The 18,783-nt window shown below is 42.6% G+C and overlaps 3 protein-coding genes across 5 annotated transcripts; all 3 read left to right on the forward strand.

Moving 5' to 3' along the window:
* Positions 1 to 2,387: 2,387 nt before the first annotated feature.
* On the forward strand, positions 2,388 to 5,027 carry LOC117736275 (zinc finger protein 239-like). Its single transcript, XM_034541494.1, has 2 exons — positions 2,388 to 2,652; positions 3,452 to 5,027. The coding sequence occupies exons 1-2, from the start codon at positions 2,481 to 2,483 to the stop codon at positions 4,348 to 4,350; spliced, it is 1,071 nt and encodes a 356-aa protein (XP_034397385.1). The 5' UTR covers positions 2,388 to 2,480; the 3' UTR covers positions 4,351 to 5,027.
* A 150-nt stretch (positions 5,028 to 5,177) lies between these two features.
* LOC117736276 (zinc finger protein 41 homolog) lies at positions 5,178 to 8,731 on the forward strand. Its single transcript, XM_034541495.1, has 2 exons — positions 5,178 to 5,415; positions 6,618 to 8,731. Exons 1-2 carry the CDS (start codon positions 5,244 to 5,246, stop codon positions 7,436 to 7,438), a joined length of 993 nt encoding a protein of 330 aa, XP_034397386.1. The 5' UTR covers positions 5,178 to 5,243; the 3' UTR covers positions 7,439 to 8,731.
* Positions 8,732 to 9,883: 1,152 nt separating this feature from the next.
* On the forward strand, positions 9,884 to 17,461 carry LOC117736274 (zinc finger protein 37-like). 3 transcript variants are annotated; one of them, XM_034541493.1, is made up of 2 exons: positions 9,884 to 10,194; positions 14,193 to 17,461. In XM_034541493.1, exons 1-2 carry the CDS (start codon positions 10,023 to 10,025, stop codon positions 16,631 to 16,633), a joined length of 2,613 nt encoding a protein of 870 aa, XP_034397384.1. In that variant the 5' UTR covers positions 9,884 to 10,022; the 3' UTR covers positions 16,634 to 17,461. The 3 variants fall into 3 exon arrangements, with proteins under 3 accessions (XP_034397384.1, XP_034397382.1, XP_034397383.1); XM_034541491.1 differs by lacking the exon at positions 9,884 to 10,194 and adding an exon at positions 10,201 to 10,370 and having other exon boundaries at positions 14,193 to 17,451; XM_034541492.1 differs by lacking the exon at positions 9,884 to 10,194 and adding an exon at positions 10,511 to 11,025 and having other exon boundaries at positions 14,193 to 17,451.
* Positions 17,462 to 18,783: the final 1,322 nt, after the last annotated feature.

The following is an 18,783-nucleotide window of genomic DNA, read 5'->3' on the forward strand; positions in this document are numbered from 1 at the left end:
TCTTTCAATAGATAAAAAAACAAACAAACAAAAAAACTATGCTTTGGTTTGTGAAAAAAAATGTTCACTTTGTGCACCCTTTTCTTTTTGTTTTTAAAATGTTTTTTGTTTTATTTTCCTTGTTAATAAGAAACTTTATTGGCTTGCTTGCCTTTTAACTTGGTTAGGTGCTAAATTAAGTTCAATACTGGAATGAGAATAAGCACTGGGACTGGGACTGGGACTGGGAGGGAGGGGGGACCGGGGGTGCTGCTTGTGAACGCTGCGTTCTGCTTCAGTCCCGGGAGCAGAATAAACACATTTCCAGATTGAGACGGTTTGTTTTGGATTTCTCTCGTGGTATATAGTATATTTCTTTCAGAAATTTTCCAGCAATAACTAAAAGGAATTATATTATGAAATGTAGTGATGGTGAGTCCAGAAGAGGGAAAATAAAAAGAAATTAATGTTACAAGATCAACTGATATGTCAGAGAGGTTCATAGTATAGTATGCCATAACAATCTCATGTCATGAAAAAAGTCCTCATGAAACATTAAATTGTAGTATACCAATATGTGAAAAACGTCATACAAATATTCTACAGTATGCAATAAGAGACATAAAACATGCCATATAAATATGATAGTATGCCATAAAAGTGACGGAACAATATAGTATAATATGACTGAAAATCATCAAAATGTCATTGAATAGTATGTCATACATTTTCTTTTAAAAGTGCATAAAATAGGACCCACTCTGAGTACATTCATGAAGTGGAAGAACAAGATGAATACCACAACTACAACGTACTACATCAAATGCAATTATTACAACAAATATAACGTACTACATCAAATACAATTATTACAATAAAACTACAACGTACTACATCAAAGATAACTACTACAATGTATTACATAAAATACAACTACTAGATTCAAGATTTGTATTTGCCATTACTACAAGGTTTTCTCAAAGGCACACTGTACAATCAAATGTCTCATGGCAGATGTAACTAGTATAATATATAATATGGATAATATATATTAATATATAATATGGATAATATGTAATACTGATTTATAATATGAATAATATATATGATTATATAATATAGATCATATATATGTATATATATGATCTATATTATATCTATATGATATATATATATCATATGTAATATGGATAATATATTCATATATATATATTCAATTCAGTTTATTTTATTTTGTATAGCCCAATATCACAAATTTGCCTCAGAGGGCTTTACAATCTGTACACATACAACATCCCTGTCCCAGGACCTCACATCGGGTCAGGAAAAACTCCGCAAAAATAACCTTTCACAGGGAAAAAAGGGAAAAAACCTTCAGGAGAGCAACAGAGGAGGATCCCTCTCCCCGGATGGACAGAAGCAATAGATGTCATGTGTACAGAATGAACAGAGTTACAGAGTTACATAAACACATTACATGAATATGACAATGTATGAATGGACCTCCAATCCATGAAACAGAAGGAGGTAGAGAGGAGGAGGGGGGGCGGGGCGCATCAGCAGGGTCAACGGGGGAGGCCGGTTCACCAGGCATCAGACACCTCCAGGTCCAATGGACCCTATGAGACGTGAAGTCACAACGACTCCGGGGAGGAAGCAGAGTTAATAAGGTGCAATGGAGAGATGTAAATTCATCCATAAGGAGAGAGAGAAGAGGAGATAGGTGCTCAGTGTATCCTAAAACATCCCCCAGCAGCCTATAAGCCTATAGCAGCATATCAAGGGGCTCGACCAGGGCAAACCTGATTCAGCCTTAACTATAAGCACTATCAAACAGGAAAGTCTTAAGTATATTCTTGAATGAGGTGACTGTGTCTGCCCCCCAGACTGAAAGTGGAAGCTGGTTCCATAAAAGAGGAGCTTGATAACTGAAGGCTCTTGCTCCCATCCTACTTATCCTATATATATATATATATATATATATATATATATATATATATATATATATATATATATATATATATATATGAATATATAATATGGAAACAAATGTGTTTCTAAGTGGTTTAGCAACGTGCAGGGAACTAACGTGTAACAAGTAAATGGAACTTACACATGTGGGTTACTTTTAGAACATAATTAATAAACATAAATGTTATATATGTTTTATATATATATATATATATATATATATATATATATATATATATATATATATATAAGACAATGTAATATACATCTATATATATTAAAGAAAACGCATGCCATTACTGTAAATAGATTTAGGCAAGACTAATCAATAGATTAAAAGATACAAAATAAAAAAAATTAATGAATCCTCTTCCGCCGGCAGCACGCGATCCCTTTAAAGCGGAGTAACATCGTAATGAGTCCGGCGGAAGTGCGATTATAAACTGCAAAGCGGACTGATTGGTTTCTGGCTCAGCCGGCGTGTTTTCAAGCCGATTACAAATCAAATTGACGTTTAACCCGCCGCCAAAATGTCGTCCGTGTTCTGCTTCAGAGACTTCGTCACCGAGCGACTCTCCGCCGCCGCGGAGGAGATCCAGTGCGTGTTTGAGAAAGCCGTGCTGGGCTACGAGCAGGAGATCGAGCGGCAGCGCAGACTGCTGGACGCCGTTCTGAAGCCGGTGATCAAGCTGCACAAGAGAAGTCAGTCCGCATGACCCTTTGCTCGTCATCACGTTACGCGGCCTTCATATTCTAGTTCAATTTCTTCATTTGATTTGATTTATTGCTCCAACATTAAACTGCTTCTTACACGCTCGACGTGCACATATGTGACGCATAACAGGTCGTTCTGCATTAGGAGCACTACTCTGGACACGTGAGGGGGGCAGTCTGCCAAAAACTCCTAACGTAACATTTAGAATCCAGGACATGTAAGAAATTATTATTACTATTAATAGTTTTTTTATTTGTTTTACATGGTGGTGTTGCTACTTACATATACATAATAATAATCTTTATTTGTACAGCACTTTTCATACAGACCTATAGCGCTAATAGTCTGTACATTTAATTAAAAATGATAAGTAATGATACAAAAAAAGTGGGGATCTGTGGAATGCACGTAAAGTGCTGTTTTTAGGTGATCGAAATGTCGACCGAGGCTGCCTCTAACGTGGTGAGGGGAAAAGCTGCATCTCCTATTTTCTTCTTTGAGTGTTTCTGAGGAACTAGAAGCCCAGGGGTGGAGGATCTGAGGGGTTTGTGGAGGAACAAGTGATGTAGGCCGGTCCGAAGCCGTTTAGACCTTTTGTACACAAGTTATAGGACCTTCAAATCAATTCTGGAGGCCATGGGCCGGAGAGATGTGTTCTCTCTTTGTTTAGGTCTGGTCTAGCGGCAGAGTTGTGGGTGCGTGAAGGAGGGCTGCTCCTTGGGGTTCGTGTTGCATGCGTGCTTCTTCAAACCTCATCACAAACGATTCTCCTGTCTTCCCTCCTAGAGATCACACAGCTGTCCGTCTATCACGAGGAGGTTCTCGCTGAGAACCAGCTCCGTGTTCAGGAGAGCAGCTCCGGTCTGGGCCGGGAGGACCCGGATCCTCCTCGGATTAAAGAGGAACCGGAGGAACTGCGCACCAGTCAGGGGTCGCAGGAGGCCTATGCGGTAAGGGATCCGACCATGCTTTCGGATATACTGACCAACATCTCGGTCACAGCAATCAAATCTGAATCCGAACGAGCCAGAAGCCGAGACCAGAGCGCCGATCAGAAACCAGAGGACACGCGCTTCAGGTGTCCGTTTTGCACAGAGGAGTTTTGCGATCCCTCGAAGTTGAAAGTTCACGTGAGGGCCCACATCGGCGAAAAGCGCCACAAATGTGCCACTTGCGGGAAAGGGTTCGCCCGGAAGGCCCTGGAGAGGAAGCACGCGCAGATCCACGTGGGGGCGAAGCCTCTCGGGTGCCCGGTGTGCGGGAAGGAGTTCAACTGCCGCTCGAACCGCGCCGCCCACATGAGGACCCACGCGGGTGAGAAGAGCCACGCTTGCGTCACCTGCGGCAAGGGATTCAGCCGCGGGGCGGACCTGAGGAGGCACCACCGCACGCACACGGGGGAGAAACCGTACAGTTGCGTCCACTGCGGAAAGGGGTTCCCCTACCACTCGTCGCTGAAGAACCACGTCCGAGTGCACACGGGGGAGAGGCCTTACAAATGCGCTCTGTGCGGGAAGGGGTTCGCCGTCGGCACAACGTTGAAGATACACACCCGAGTCCACACGGGGGAAAAGCCGTATAGGTGCGGCGTGTGCGGAAAGACTTTCGCTCACGGCACGGGACTGAGGATACACGGGAGGATCCACGCACGGGAGGAACCGCAGAGCGCTAAACTCAAAGTTTAGCACGATTTTAGACCGTTGGGCCTTCAGCACGCAGCAACTCCATAGCTTGATTTGTTCCATGAATCGTTCTCCTGTTGGGCGTCTTGTTGTATGCGCAGGATTACATACACATGATGAACACATGTCTTTGTGATGATAACATTGCGGCATGTTTTTGCTTGTTCAACTGTAAGTGGATTTGGTTTAGTTATTGAATACAAATCAAACCCAGAGGGAGATCAATTAGTTAAACCAATACGGTTTTACTATTTGTAAACAGGATCGTTTGGAGACGTTTTAGTCTGTCAAACTATAATTCGTTGATAAAATGATTTCCCATTTCTGTTTTTTATTTTTAAGTACTTTTATCTTGTTGAATGATGTATACAAACGTGTTCAGCACGAGCCACAGAAAAGGAAATGCATTAGAATACGACCACTGTTTGTAACTTACACGTACGTATGTATGTATGTATGAGATCCAGAGTTAGTCTCAGTATTGCTGACATTGTATGTAGAGGTGTGGTCAGTCACCTTGACCAAGATGATTGTCTCAATCATTATCTTAAGAAGTTAGCAACGCATGAATTGAATGCCTTTGCTCCTCTCTGACTCTAATTGGCAGTGCATTAATTAATGTATCTTTTTAAGGAACTGTAGTGTTTGCTTTATTCTCGGATTTACACTATACAGTACATAACGACTGGATTTATTTAACATAAAAAGCTACTTATTGTGCATAAATAAATACATTGTACAGAATGTGTACGTCTGTTTTTGATTTTTTTTTTCTTCTGTAGAGTCGTGGACATTGCGCTTTTATTCTGAAAGATCGACCGGAAGCCACTCGGCGGTTGTTCCGCCATCTAAACCCCCCCCAAAGAATTCGGATTATCTTATTACACACAGTAGAGATGGCTGCGGTTGAGAATTTGAGAACAGTAATCAACGAGCGACTGACTGAGGCGGTCGAAGACATATTAGGAGTTTTTACACGAACGTTATCTGTTTACGAGGAGGAGATTTGTCGCCAGCGCACACTGCTGGACATCGTCCTGAGGCCTGAGATAAAGCTCCACAGGACAGGTGTGTTCCGCCAATACTGTTTAGTGTGAGTAATAATGTATTCTTCCTTTGCTTGTCACATTCCCAGACGTTGCAGGACACCGTTTCACGTTTCAGCATTTCTCTTTTAGAAATGTGTAAATGAACCCTTTCGCCTTTTGTCTTGTTTTTCCCTATAAGATCTTCTTCGTTGATTTATTTTTACGACAGTAGACAATCCGGTATGTTGCATTGCTGCCACCTTTTGGATCTGGACCGTTACTGCGCCGTCTGCATGCTACATCCTCCATCAAACCTCTCAAGCAGTCTGCCGTATTATTCCTCTCTAAAATATTTCATCACATTAACCACTAGTTTTTTTTCATGCATCGAAATCAAAAAATGGTATACATATTTGTGTGTATATCTATCTATCGATATACCTCAATGCGGCGCAGCATGGAGGTGATCGGCCTGTGGCTCAGCTGAGGAAGCTTGTGTCTGTCATGTTCATCTTGACTAAACCCCATAGATTCTCAATGGGGTTTAGGTCAGGCGAGTTTGCTGGCCAATCAAGCACAGTGATACCGTGGTCATGAAACAAGGTATTGGTACTTTTGGCGGTGTGGGCAGGTGCCAAGTCCTGCTGGAAAATGAAATCGGCATCTTCATAAAGCATGTCAGCAGAGGTAAGCATAAAGTGCTCTAAAATGTCCTGCTGGATGGCTGTGACAGCTTTGGAACAGTAGACCAACACCAGCAGATGACATGGCTCCCCAAATCATCACTGACTGCAAACATCACTGACATGTGTATCTAAAAAAAAAAAATATATATATCTTTAAAAAAATGTTATGTGTTGTAACGCTATTGCGTCTGTCCATCCGGGGAGAGGGATCCTCCTCTGTTGCTCTCCTGAAGGTTTCTTCCCTTTTTCCCCTGTGAAAGTTTTTTTTTTATTTCTTGGGAGTTTTTCCTGATCCGATGTGAGGTCCTGGGACAGGGATGTCGTATGTGTACAGATTGTAAAGCCCTCTGAGGCAAATTTTCGATTTTGGGCTATACTAAATAAACTACACTAAATTGATTAACTATATTTAATTTTTTTGGAGTGTGTATATTGTCCCACACTCCAGCTTTAGTTTAACTCTGCCACACCAATATTGTGATAATGATTTTAACCCCTTCCCTTCCACCACCACCAGCTGATAACAGTGCTTCCTTCGTTCTCCTTTCCTTTTCAGAGCTCCCGCAGCAAAATGTCTGCAAGGGGCAAGAGGAGGTTCTCGCCGACCAGCAGCTCTGTTACGAGGAGAGGAGCTCCGGTATGGACCGTGAGGACCAGGGGCCTCCACGAGTTAAAGAGGAACCGGAGGAACTCTGCGGCGGTCAGGAGGAAGAGCGGCTTGTGCTGAAGCAGACAACGGATTTGGAGAGAAATGACCCAAGGGAAGGCCGGACTCTGCAGTTGGATCTCGATCGAAATCAAAAGGCAGCAGAGGAACGGTCTCCGGACAGCATTCGACCGGAAAGTACAACATGTGAATCAGAACAAAGCGGCGGCCATCGGTTCGTTTTTCACGCCTCCCGCGTCACAAATCCTCCTCCGGAGGCCAAACAGACCGACAAACCATTCGAGTGCGACGTCTGTGGCCGAGATTTCTACCTGTACACGCACCTTAAAGTTCACAAGATGACCCACCCTGCGGGGAAGCCTTTCAGTTGCGCGGCGTGCGGGAAAGAATTTGGCTTCAAGCGGAACCTCAAGCGACACATGGCGACCCACTCAAGCGAGAGGCCGCACGCCTGCAACCGCTGCCCGAGGACCTTCCGTCGCGTCGAGCACCTACAGGTCCACACCAGGAGCCACACGGGCGAAAAGCCCTACCGCTGCCCTTTCTGCGACAAAGCGCTGTCGACGAACTCAGCCTTGACAAAACACGTCCGGCGGCACGCGGGCCAGAGGACGCCGGGGAGGGCTTTCACGGCGAGTCCAGGAGGGGCTGGCTTCGAACCGGAAGAGTTTGCGAGCCGCTTGATCCCGAAGATGCAAGTGATTGTTTGACCGGAGGCTGTTTTCACAAATGTTTGACTTCATTTACCCGGAATTCTCGTCCCACGTGGCTGTAGATCATCGCGTGTCTAGTGGTAGCGTATCACTGATATGCTGGCGAAGGAAAAAAAGGAACGGAAAGTCTAAAAATATAAAGACGAAATGTGTTGTATGTCATGTTGAAACATTTAGAGCTGGGATTGGTAATCTTCTTCAACAACATGTTTTTGTTATGTTTGTTGAAATTGCCGTCCAGACGGCAATCAAATATTCAAATCATTTAATTCCTACCAAACATAACAAACAAATCTCACCGTGTTCCGCGAGCTGCCAGCTTGACCGCTGTACGTGCTAATGCTGCGTTTCATTTGAACTGGGAAATTAGAATTATTTCCTAATTCACAGTTGAAAATTTAAACTGGGAAGTCCGACGTACCCCACCGACCCCCGACCTCAAAAGATGGCCGCTCCAATGCATCAACAGTTTAAAAAAAAAGCTGTAGTAGTATTGCGTTTTCTGTCGTACGCATCTTATTACATCATACATCTGTCCAACTCCTCTCTGTGGACATGTTGCTATGTTTTTAGCTTGCCTAAAATACCGTCCGTGATGCGTTATTAACTTGTATTGCTAATAACGGCTAACTTGACTGGAGCAAAACGTCAACATCATTCCCAGCTCCAATTTCCCGAGAAACTCGGAATGCAGCATTACAACAGCCATGCTTATCCTTTATGTTCGTTCTAACATTTTTTTGGGGGGGAGTGGCCCCGCGAAGGGATGCGCTGTCATTGGTGCCGACTTGGCAACTTTTTAACTAGATTTAGAAACTTTATTGAGTTAATGCTGCTAACTACTTTCATTGGAAAAGTGTCGGCGACACCGGACTGGGCTTTTTCAGTTTAAAATCCAGCTTTTTCTTGCTAGTTTCTTTAGATTACCAACCCATAGCTTTAGATGGACAGTTATTGCTATTATATAATACAGTCTGGCAACATAGAAGAATTGGCAAGATGGGGCAGCATTGTTACTGTTGTGTTGTGTATGTTTTCACTCTATATTTTCAGTTTTTTATCGTATGTACATACGTGCTGGAATACTTGGTCAGTTAAATAGTTAGAAAATAAATTGCCAACAATGTTGCTGATTATTAATTGTTAAAAACATCAATCAAACAAAACAAGCCTTTGTGCTGATGCAAGCCTTCCGGAGAAACTGATGGGCAAAATGCAACAATTGCTTAATAACGGAGGGTATATTACCTGTGGGTAGTTTTTGACAATAAAAAAGGTAAGGAATCAAGAGCTGGTGCTGTCTGGGCTTTTTGTTGAAAGAGCCAAGTGGAAAAGACAGTTTTCTTGCATAGTTGATGTGTCCTCTTGAGCAAGACACTTAACCCTGCATTGCTCCCCGTAGCTGTGTCCACGGCAGGGGTGTGCAAACTTTTTGGCTCAGGGGCCACATTGACTTTTAAAATTTGACAGACGGGCTGGGCCAGTATCAGATGGATGGAGAGCAGGGGCGTTTGTAGGATTCCAAGAAAGGGGGGGCTAAACCCCAAGAGGAGTGTCACCCTGGTGAATGTGTGCCGCAAAGCGCGCACCAAATTTTTCTTGGGGCTCCTGATAACCATTGTTTCAATCAGTGTGATTTTGCTCTAGTTTTGCTTCATTCAGTATATGATAACACAAGAGACAAAATTTCAGGGTCATAGTGGTATTTTATGCTCATTTGGACACTATCATTGAGATAAAGATGAACAAGTTCAGTGTCAAATATGTCATTCAATGGAAAAAAATATTATAATAATCTATATTAATGCAAAGAATAGAGAGATGTCGATAGCAGGCTGGACTCGCAGAAAGCGCGGCACGCAGTGCAGTGACGCTTCTCCGTTCCCGACTTGAGTTTCCATGAAGCACGATGACGGCAACAGACCAGCATCAATGTTTCTTAATGCTCATTTATTGCTCAGCTCTTTTAGGCTGTTTGTGTGCTCCTCTCCTGCAGCAGAAAGCGTGACGGCGCTCTTTAACCTGCCGTGTTCTGCTGCAGGAGTGCGCACACGCAGCCCCGAGGGCACAAAGCGTTACAGCGGTCTTAGTATAATTTATAATTCATAATACTCGGCGGGCCGGATCAAAACGCCCAACGGGCCGGATCCGGCCCGCGGGCCATAGTTTGCCCACCCATGGTCTACGGTGTATGAATGTAACATGTAAAGTGTCTTTGAATACCATTTATTTATTTATATATATATATATATATATATATATATATATATATATATATATTATTATTTTTATTAATTTTTTTTTTGAAGGGGGGAGGTGTAAATATAGACGCTAAATTGAAAAGAAAAATGTACTTTCTTCGGGCCTGTATTATAGCCGACAGAGATGTAATGACAACTCCAAACCAGAGCGGGTCAGCAAAGCGCGACGCGCGCCCACAGTGCCAACATAAATCCACAAGGAAGAAGAGCTTGTTTAGAGCGTGGAAGTAAACTGAAGAAGAACAGACGTTCTGTTAGCTCTAAAGAGTTTGACAACGTTTCTTATTCTCGAGAACGAGTGTCTCAACTTTAACCCCACTATGTCGACAGTCCAAAGCATGAGACGGTTCGTGAGTGACCGGATGACGGCGGCGGCTCAGGAGATATTGGGAGCCTTCGAAAGGAAGCTAGAAAACTACGAGGCGGAAGTCGCTCGTCAACGCAGACTCTTGAACGTCGTTCTGTCCCCCGAGATACAGTTACACCGGACAGGTTGGCAGACACGTCTTCTAATGAACCGGCTCTGTGTTGGACGTTATCTTTTTACAATCCACATTTATACACACGACTGCCCCTAACTTTACTCTGTGGGACAACTTTCTCTACTAGAAGTCCAGTATTTACTCAGTACTCTCTCTAAATGCAGCTTCAAAGGTATACTTTAAAAGGTATGATGGTCCCGGGGTACTCATACTTTACTTGTTTATATACATTACACGCTACTTGTACTCTACAATTCAGAGGCAATACTCTACTCTCATTACTTTGTATTGTGGCAATCCTTAAGATGCCAGTCCTGGTTGAGTTACAATGTCTGTTTGAGTGATGACGATGAGATTGTGTTCAGAGTCGAGCAGTCTGGAGTCCTTTTCCTGGGAATGTCGCCACGGGACACCCAGTTTGTAATACTGCCAATGTAGAAATCTAGCAATACTTTTATCAGCTAAAGTCTCAATCAGTGTTGGGTTAAGAAAAGGTGGGTAAGAGATCATTTATTGCCCCATTAAGGGGGCCATTTTGCTTACGCCATAATGCTGCACTCATCCTGATGCAACAAAGGGTGCAGTAGAAAAACAAATGATAAACAAATATAAATAAGTAGGCATTGCAAAAACACAATGACATGAAACAAACGGCAATGAAATGACGATAGAATAGTGACAACAGCAGCTTTTGGATTGGTTCCCTGTAACCCTCCCTTTCAATTTGAGTTCTGTATGCCACCTGGTGCTACACCCTCTAAATGTGATGCCGATTAAAGTTGGAGTACTTCTGAAGGGGGGAAAAAACTTGGATTTTCTGATGAACAATTTACTTTGCTGGGTAAGCCCAATGTTCAAAGATGTACATATTTCAAGATTTGGCTTTAAAGTTTGTTAAGTCATCTATTTCTGAATGATGATTGATGAATTTAACACCGTATTTACATATATGCAGTTTCATGAACTGGTGGTCACAGGTGACATTCACAGTAAAATGATGCAAATCAAATCCAAAATCTCTCCACAAAGAATGGAACTATGCGCGTGATTGACCCTTTGCTAAGTCCCGCCCCTCAAACACAGACTGGCCAATCATAGCGCAGATTTGGCCAGCTTCCGACCAGAGTCCGATATTTCATCCATCCATCCATCCATTTTCAATACCGCTTATCCTCATTAGGGTCGCGGGGGCGCTGGAGCCTATCCCAGCTGACATAGGGCGAAGGCAGGGGACACCCTGGACAGGCCGCCAGTCCATCGAGGGCACATGTAGGGACATACAACCATTCACTCTCACATTCACACCTATGGGCAATTTAGAGATCAATTAACCTGCAGCATGTCTTTGGACTGTGGGAGGAAGCCGGAGAGCCTGGAGAGAACCCACGCTGCCACGGGGAGAACATGCAAACTCCACACAGAAGGACCGCTCCGACCGGGAATTGAACCCGCGGCCCTCTTGCTGTGAGGTGACAGTGCTAGCCACTACACCACCGTCAGTGCAACATAAAAAGGAAATTATTTGTTAACCGCACACAATATGAACAAGAAAAAACACATTTGCAATGAGCAGGCTGAATGAAATACCAATATGAACTGTTGTATTTATCAACTGAAGTTACAACACAACACTGACAACATTCTCAGTCACTGCAACTAATGTAAGTTCAGTTCAGCTCTGTGTTCCATCACAATGCCATCAGAAGTCATGTGACTTAAGTCTGTGAGCTTGTAGTTGGACTCATAAGCACAGACAGCCAGTCTGAGGCAGTCTGTGAGCTGTCTGTCAGTCAGTAATCCAGCTCCTGGACACTGAACTACACTTATGCGTTTTTCGGGACAAATTTGTCATTTATGAAAGTTTTCTCATGGGATTTGTTCTGAACTTAGACTGTTGGTGATTACGTTCACATCAACTCTACAGACATTTTCAGATTTAAATAACAAATGTACATTGTGCAACAGTCTCTGCACCAGTGAAGTTAGGTCTCAGTTTACTCGACCGGTGCTCGCTTTCCGCTTTGACATGATTTTAATCAGTCTGAAGTTGCTTTCACGTTGCCTGTGTAGTCTGTCAATTTGTGCACACGTCTCTTCAGTTGCATGCCCTTATAAGGAGCTGGTGGGGCATTTCTGTATGCAAATCCAGGTGCAGGAGAACCTCATTCCTGGGAGCACAGCTGAGAACACTTTGGCTGTGTTAGAATCCATTTGCAGGCGTTCATGAATCAGGAGATCTTTTGTGACGTTGGTCTTCTGGTTCGAGAATGAGGCCCAATGTGTTTCAGAATTTATTTTTATTTTATTTTGGAGAGCGACAGGGAACCGACCGGTCGATCTTGGAGACGGGTTGGCGACCACTGCTCTAATGCAATGTTTTAAGATATTTTCATACTCTTGCTGTTTTTGTGAATTTGGAGTTAGCTGTGGTTAAACGTTGTGTACTAGTGATATTTGTTCCCCGGGGAGGTTGGAAGGAGAAGTATGTTTCTAAAACATTACGTTTCTACAAAACAACCTGTGGAGCTAACGTGAGCAGAGAACCTCAGCACATCATTGACTAGCATTAGTGCTTCTATGCTACGCTAGCAATAGAAGGTGTACCGAATGTTATAGAATGATACACACTTTCACATTTGCCACTGTAGTTTTCCTACACACTTTGCGCACGAGACGTTTTAGTTGGTTGCAATCTGCAATGTCACCGCTAGATGGCAATAAATCATACACACAGCACCTTTTTAGAGAGATTTTGAAGACTGTTACTTGTATTTCTATTACTGGCAGTTATTTAATACAGGCAATACGTTTCTTTTACAAATGCACAAAGACTAACAATAGAAGGAAAGATGAGCTATACTTTTTACTATAACAAATAAGTAAAAAACAAATTATGAATGGAAAAAAGGACTGCAATAATGACATTTTTAAATTTTCTTCTTTTTTAAATTGGTAAATAGAATGTCAGAAAATAGCGACATCTTCTACTTGTTTTGACAAAAAAAATAAAATAGACATTTCTATGCAATAATGTTTTTATTTTCACTTAAAAAAACTTTTTCTGCATCTTAAAGAGTTATTTTCACAACAAACGGGCAAAAGGAAGGATTTACAACAAACAGGCTGTCTTTAGAATAGGGCTGCAACTAACGATTATTTTAATAATCGATTAATCTGTCGATTATTTGTTCGATGAAAAAACAAAAAAACATTAATTTCCAACCCTTTATTCAACAGAATTGTGCCAGAAAATGCACAGGTAACAGGTACCGTAAATTCAGGACTATAGAGTGCACCTATCTATAGACCGCACCTGCTAATTTTTAAAAGAAAAAAGAAATTGTACAAGACGCACTTGTCTATAAACCGCAGGAAAGGGGGGCGTGGCTTGTCTCTGTGGCTTCTCTCCGTAAAAACAGTTATTTTCCGCCGGTCACCACGGAATAAATAACCACTAGTTTTGTGGACATCCCATAAACGTCGGAACATCTAACGCCCTGGTGTTTGGGTTCATAACATCACCCGTAGGCTCACAGGGGGGGGGGGGGGGGTCTCTTTTACTGTCTCAGTAAAAACAGTTTTCAGCTGTCCACCACAGGGGAAATAACCATTAGTTTGCGCTGCGCTCAACTCAACTTTTTTTTTATTTATACTCAAACATCTCTGTGTCTTATTGGGTGGCGTAATAATCGCGCGACACAACGAATCGATAATGCAATTCGTTGCCAACTATTTTAATAATCAATTTTTATCGATTTTAATCGATTTCGTTGTTGCAGCCCTACTTTAGAACATTGACCTCATCACAGGATGAACCAGATACCAGTAAGTGGCACTGGCAGCAACAAATGACTGGCAGCACAGGCCAGATCCACCACTTCCATTCTTCCCCATTCACAGCCCATATAATATTTGAAGGAGAACATTTAGCATTTTAGTGTTTTATTTGTCTCATAACTGTGCATTAAAGGCGTATACATTTCAACATTTCTTTATCCTTCCTTTCAGAGCTCCTACAGGAGGAAGACACGGTTCTCCTGATTCAGCAGCAGCGCCTACACCAGGATGCGAGTACCAGTTTGGTCCCACCAGAACCTCCGCCAATTAAAGAGGAACCTGAGGAAATGTGCATTAGTCAGGAACGACAGCCGCTTGCACAGCAACGGGAGCCCAAAGCCTCGAAGTTGACTGGAACTTGTGAGAGAAGTGTCCAGTCTCAGTGTTTGAACCCTGACCAAACTGAAAGTGCAGACAATAAAGATCACCAATCCAGCACCTCAAACAAAGACATATTATCTGGATCTGACGAGGAGAGTTCTGCAGCATCAGCACAAAGCACTTACCACCAGCTCCAATCTCACAACTGTCATGTTATAGCTGAGAGCCAAGAACACATAACTTGTAGCCTCAAAAATGCAACGCCAACTAGATATACTAAGTCAACACCAAATAAGAAAAGCAACGACGAGACCACAACATCAGCTACAAATACAGAGGAAACGTCTCATAAGAAATGCAACGACGAGACCACAATATCAGCTACAAGTGCAGCAGAAACATCTGATAAGAAAAGCAACGACGAGACCACAATATCAACTACACGTACAGAGGAAACCTCTCATAAGAAAAGCAGCGACAAGAACAAATCAGCTACAAGTACTAAGCAAACATCTAATAAGAAAAGCAACGCAGACGACACAACATCAGCTGCAGATACTGAGCAAACATCTGATAAGAAATGTGATCATGAGAACATAGCATCAACTTGTAATACCAAGCTAACACCAAATAAGAAACATAACAATGACAACCCAACATCAAGTGGAAATGGTGAACAAACACTGAATAAGAAACATAATGAGAACAAAACGTCAATCACAAGTTTTGAGACAACATCCCACAAGAGTGGGGATGGTAATGCAAAATCAAATGGGGGCGGGCCCACAGAGCCAACATTGAATAAGAAAACAGATAATGGAAAAACATTAGTAACTAGTGCTGAGCAAACACCACATAGGAAAGATAAAGATGAGAGCACAACCTCAAATGAGACACCAACAGGAAGTAAGAAAAGCCAAGATGGGAGACCAACCTCGCCTGGAAGTGTTGCGCCAAGTAAGAAACGTAGTGATGTGAATAAAACGTCAACCAGAAGAACTGAGCTAACACCTACGAATAAATGCAACAATAAAACCACAACATCAACCAGTGGCGCCGAGCTAACTCTAAACGAGCAATGCAATAACCCAACATCAAGCGGAAATGGTGCACCAAATACACCAAATAAGAAATGTAACAATGAGAAGACATCAGCTGAAAGAACTGATGGGACAATAACTTCTACTGGATGGTTTGAGCCAACAGCAAATATGAATTGTAACCCTAAGAACACATCAGAAAAAAGTACTAAACCAACAACAAAAAAGAAACCCAGTGATGGGAAAGTAATGTCAGCTACAAGTACAAAGGTAACATCAAATAAAAAACATAATGATGGGCGCTCAACATCAACCAGTAACGACGAGTCACCACCAAATAAGAGACAAAATGATGGGAGCGTAATATCAAACGGGAGTACTGACCCAACACCAAATAAGAGACGCAAGGATGTACGGACTACGATGACCAGTGCAGCTACAACATCAACCAGAATAACAAGGCAAACACAAAGTGAGAAACATAACAGTGAGAGCACAACATCAAATGCGAGTGCCGAACCAACACCAAATATGAAAGACGGGAGCACATCAGGGGGTAGCATCCAGGACGATGACAACCCTTACAAGTGTGACAGGTGCGGCAAAGCGATGACCAATTTCAAAAACTACAAATTCCACATGAAATCCCACACCGTCGAGAAGACTTTCAAATGCGACACTTGTGGGAAAATGTTCCGGGAGAGTTGGGACTTGAATAAACACTTAATGGTTCACGCCGCCGAGAAGCCTTTCAAATGTACGGTGTGCGGCCGCGGGTTCTACCGGCAGTACAACCTCGACCTGCACAGTCGGGTGCACACAGGGGAAAAGCCGTACAAGTGCGACGCCTGCGATAAAAGCTTCAGTTCGTGTGTAAACTTGAAGAAGCACGTGAGAGTTCACACGGGCGAGAAGCCCTACACCTGCGGCGACTGCGGGAAGGAGTTTGCCGATTCCTCCTCCTTCAAAAATCACCAGCGAGTGCATACGGGGGAGAAACCCTTCAAGTGCACCTTTTGCAAGAAGACATTTGCCGTCCGGACGACCTTGAAGCGGCACAGCAGGATGCACACGGGGGAAAAGCCGTTTGTGTGCGACGTGTGTGACAAGGTGTTCGGTCACAGATCAGACCTGAAAGGCCACATCAGGATGCACACTGGGGAGAAGCCTTACGAATGCGGTACTTGCGAGGAGCATTTCTCTGCCTGGTCCAAACTCGACAAACACAAGAGCGTGCATGCACACGAGTGAAGCGCAAAGCTCCTCTGCTTAAAAACCTGTCTGCAATGGATACTCCACACTTCCGATGAACATAAATGAATTGCTAGTGGTATTTTGAGTTGTCGTTTGAATTTACCCAATCAGCGTTGCATTGCTTTAACATTGTCGGAGCACAAAATCTGTTTTTTAACATTCATATGCCAATTGTGACAATTTCACACAAATATCTAACGGGATAAGATTATGTATTGACACTTTCGCCAGACGTACAACTGCAAGTGGCTCATTTTAGTTTGTTTTGTTACGGTCTTAATTTAAATACAATTCCCTTTTTAAGGCTCAGTGGGTAGCGTGGGTCGTCTTTTAAGGTTGGCGGTTCAATCCCAAATTGCTCCCTGGGTTTTATTTTTTAAATGAACTCAAAATTAATACTGTACGTCACCATGTTGCCTTATGAAAGCTTCAGTTTAATTTAAGTCAAGTCTATGTGTACGAAAAGTCTGAATAATGGAATTCCTGTGGAAGAGAACTGGATGATCTACCTGCTTTTTAAATCTGGAAATCTGTTGCCTTTTTTCCAGAGGCAGTCTTGGAACGCTCTCTCTTAATTTGTGGAGTATAGTAGTTGTGAATCATCTATAAATATTTTTGAACACTGGGGTTTGGATTTGACTGACGCATCAGAGAAGAAACATTGTTTCTTTGTTGTCTTAATGCCTTGACTAACATGTAATGAGTTTACATTAGTGCACAATGAATCTGTAAAACACACTTAAATCAATGTATTGTGGATGTTTTTTCAAATCACATTTTTATTTTTTTTCAAATCACATTTTCAATAAATGTTATGACCCTTTTAATGTTGATGCTTGAAAAATGATGTTTTGGGCATGTTTGCACTTCCGGTTCCATCTTTTCATCAACAAGTCTTTGGTTAGATGCCTGAAATAAGGTCTCTGCAGCCCCCTATGGCCACAGTAACGTACTATGTACCCTTTCTGTAAGTCCACATTTCAGCAGATTTTGCCTGTGGGCATTACCCATAATTCATAGCATCGCAACTTTAACACAGGGTTACCAGGGGAAGGGGACGACGGATCTTTAAACCGGGGAGTATAAAATGTAAAATAAATCCTCCCCCGAGCCTCTGTACTGTATGCGGCGTGTCACAGTGGTTAATCAGTGGCAGGTTGGGATTCCAGAGCTGTGGTGGCTGCGTCCAGTGTCATGTGGAACCATTAGCCGCTCACAGGTGGGTTCATTAATCATCTTGATTGTGTTTGCACAGCTGCTTGCAAAGCACCCCCCCTATCACCTATCACAGTTCCGCCACTGTATCCATTTCAAACAGGCAAATATTTGTAATCATCTCAGTTGACCTGTACTTTGTGTCATTATATGATTCATGGAAGAAGTGTGAGTAGGCCTTTTTTGGAGAGGGTGACTACAGTCTTCTCTACTGTACAACTAGACGCCATCTATCTACCAAGGGAAACCTTAATAGGTATTTTCATTATTTATACAGCGCCAATTCATAATGGAACCAATTCACACTTTTCATATAGAGCAGGACTACTCAGAGAGAGAGAGAGAGAGCAATTAAAGCACCACAGCTGTAATGATTATAGAAAATGTTTGCCTTTTATCATATTGCAGTGAACCTGCAGAACTGCTGGCAGATATTGAATATAATATTCATAATTCATTCAGTGTATAATCACCCGAAATGAAGGTTGTTTTACTTTCATTTATGTCTACGTCTTCCACGGAGTCCGCCATCTTGCATCATGTAGAGACGTGTGTGTTCTTCATTTGTGTCCAGTGAGATATTAATGACTTTATACTGTGACTTTGTGGTTGTAAACTTAACTGTTGCTGCTCTAGAAGCAACATTTAGTTGTATCTAAATTATAACTTGTAGGCCACTGTAGTTCTCCTACACGCAGGGAAAGGGAGGGGCTGAGCTGAGGGGTATTTAGCTGGTTTCAACCTGCCACAAACCACGAGATGCCACTAAAACATACACACTGTCCCTTTAAGTTAGCATCGTCCTCAGTTGCATTGAGACATGGCATTGGATTAAAAGGCCAATCAGATAGACATCTAGCGGACAACCTTTTGCCTGATTGCGTGTCTTCCAGTAATAAGAATTCAAAAGTTAAATTAAATAATGGCCCGAA

Source organism: Cyclopterus lumpus, chromosome 9 (genome assembly GCF_009769545.1).
Source record: "Cyclopterus lumpus isolate fCycLum1 chromosome 9, fCycLum1.pri, whole genome shotgun sequence".
In the NCBI taxonomy this organism is placed as follows: domain Eukaryota; kingdom Metazoa; phylum Chordata; class Actinopteri; order Perciformes; family Cyclopteridae; genus Cyclopterus; species Cyclopterus lumpus.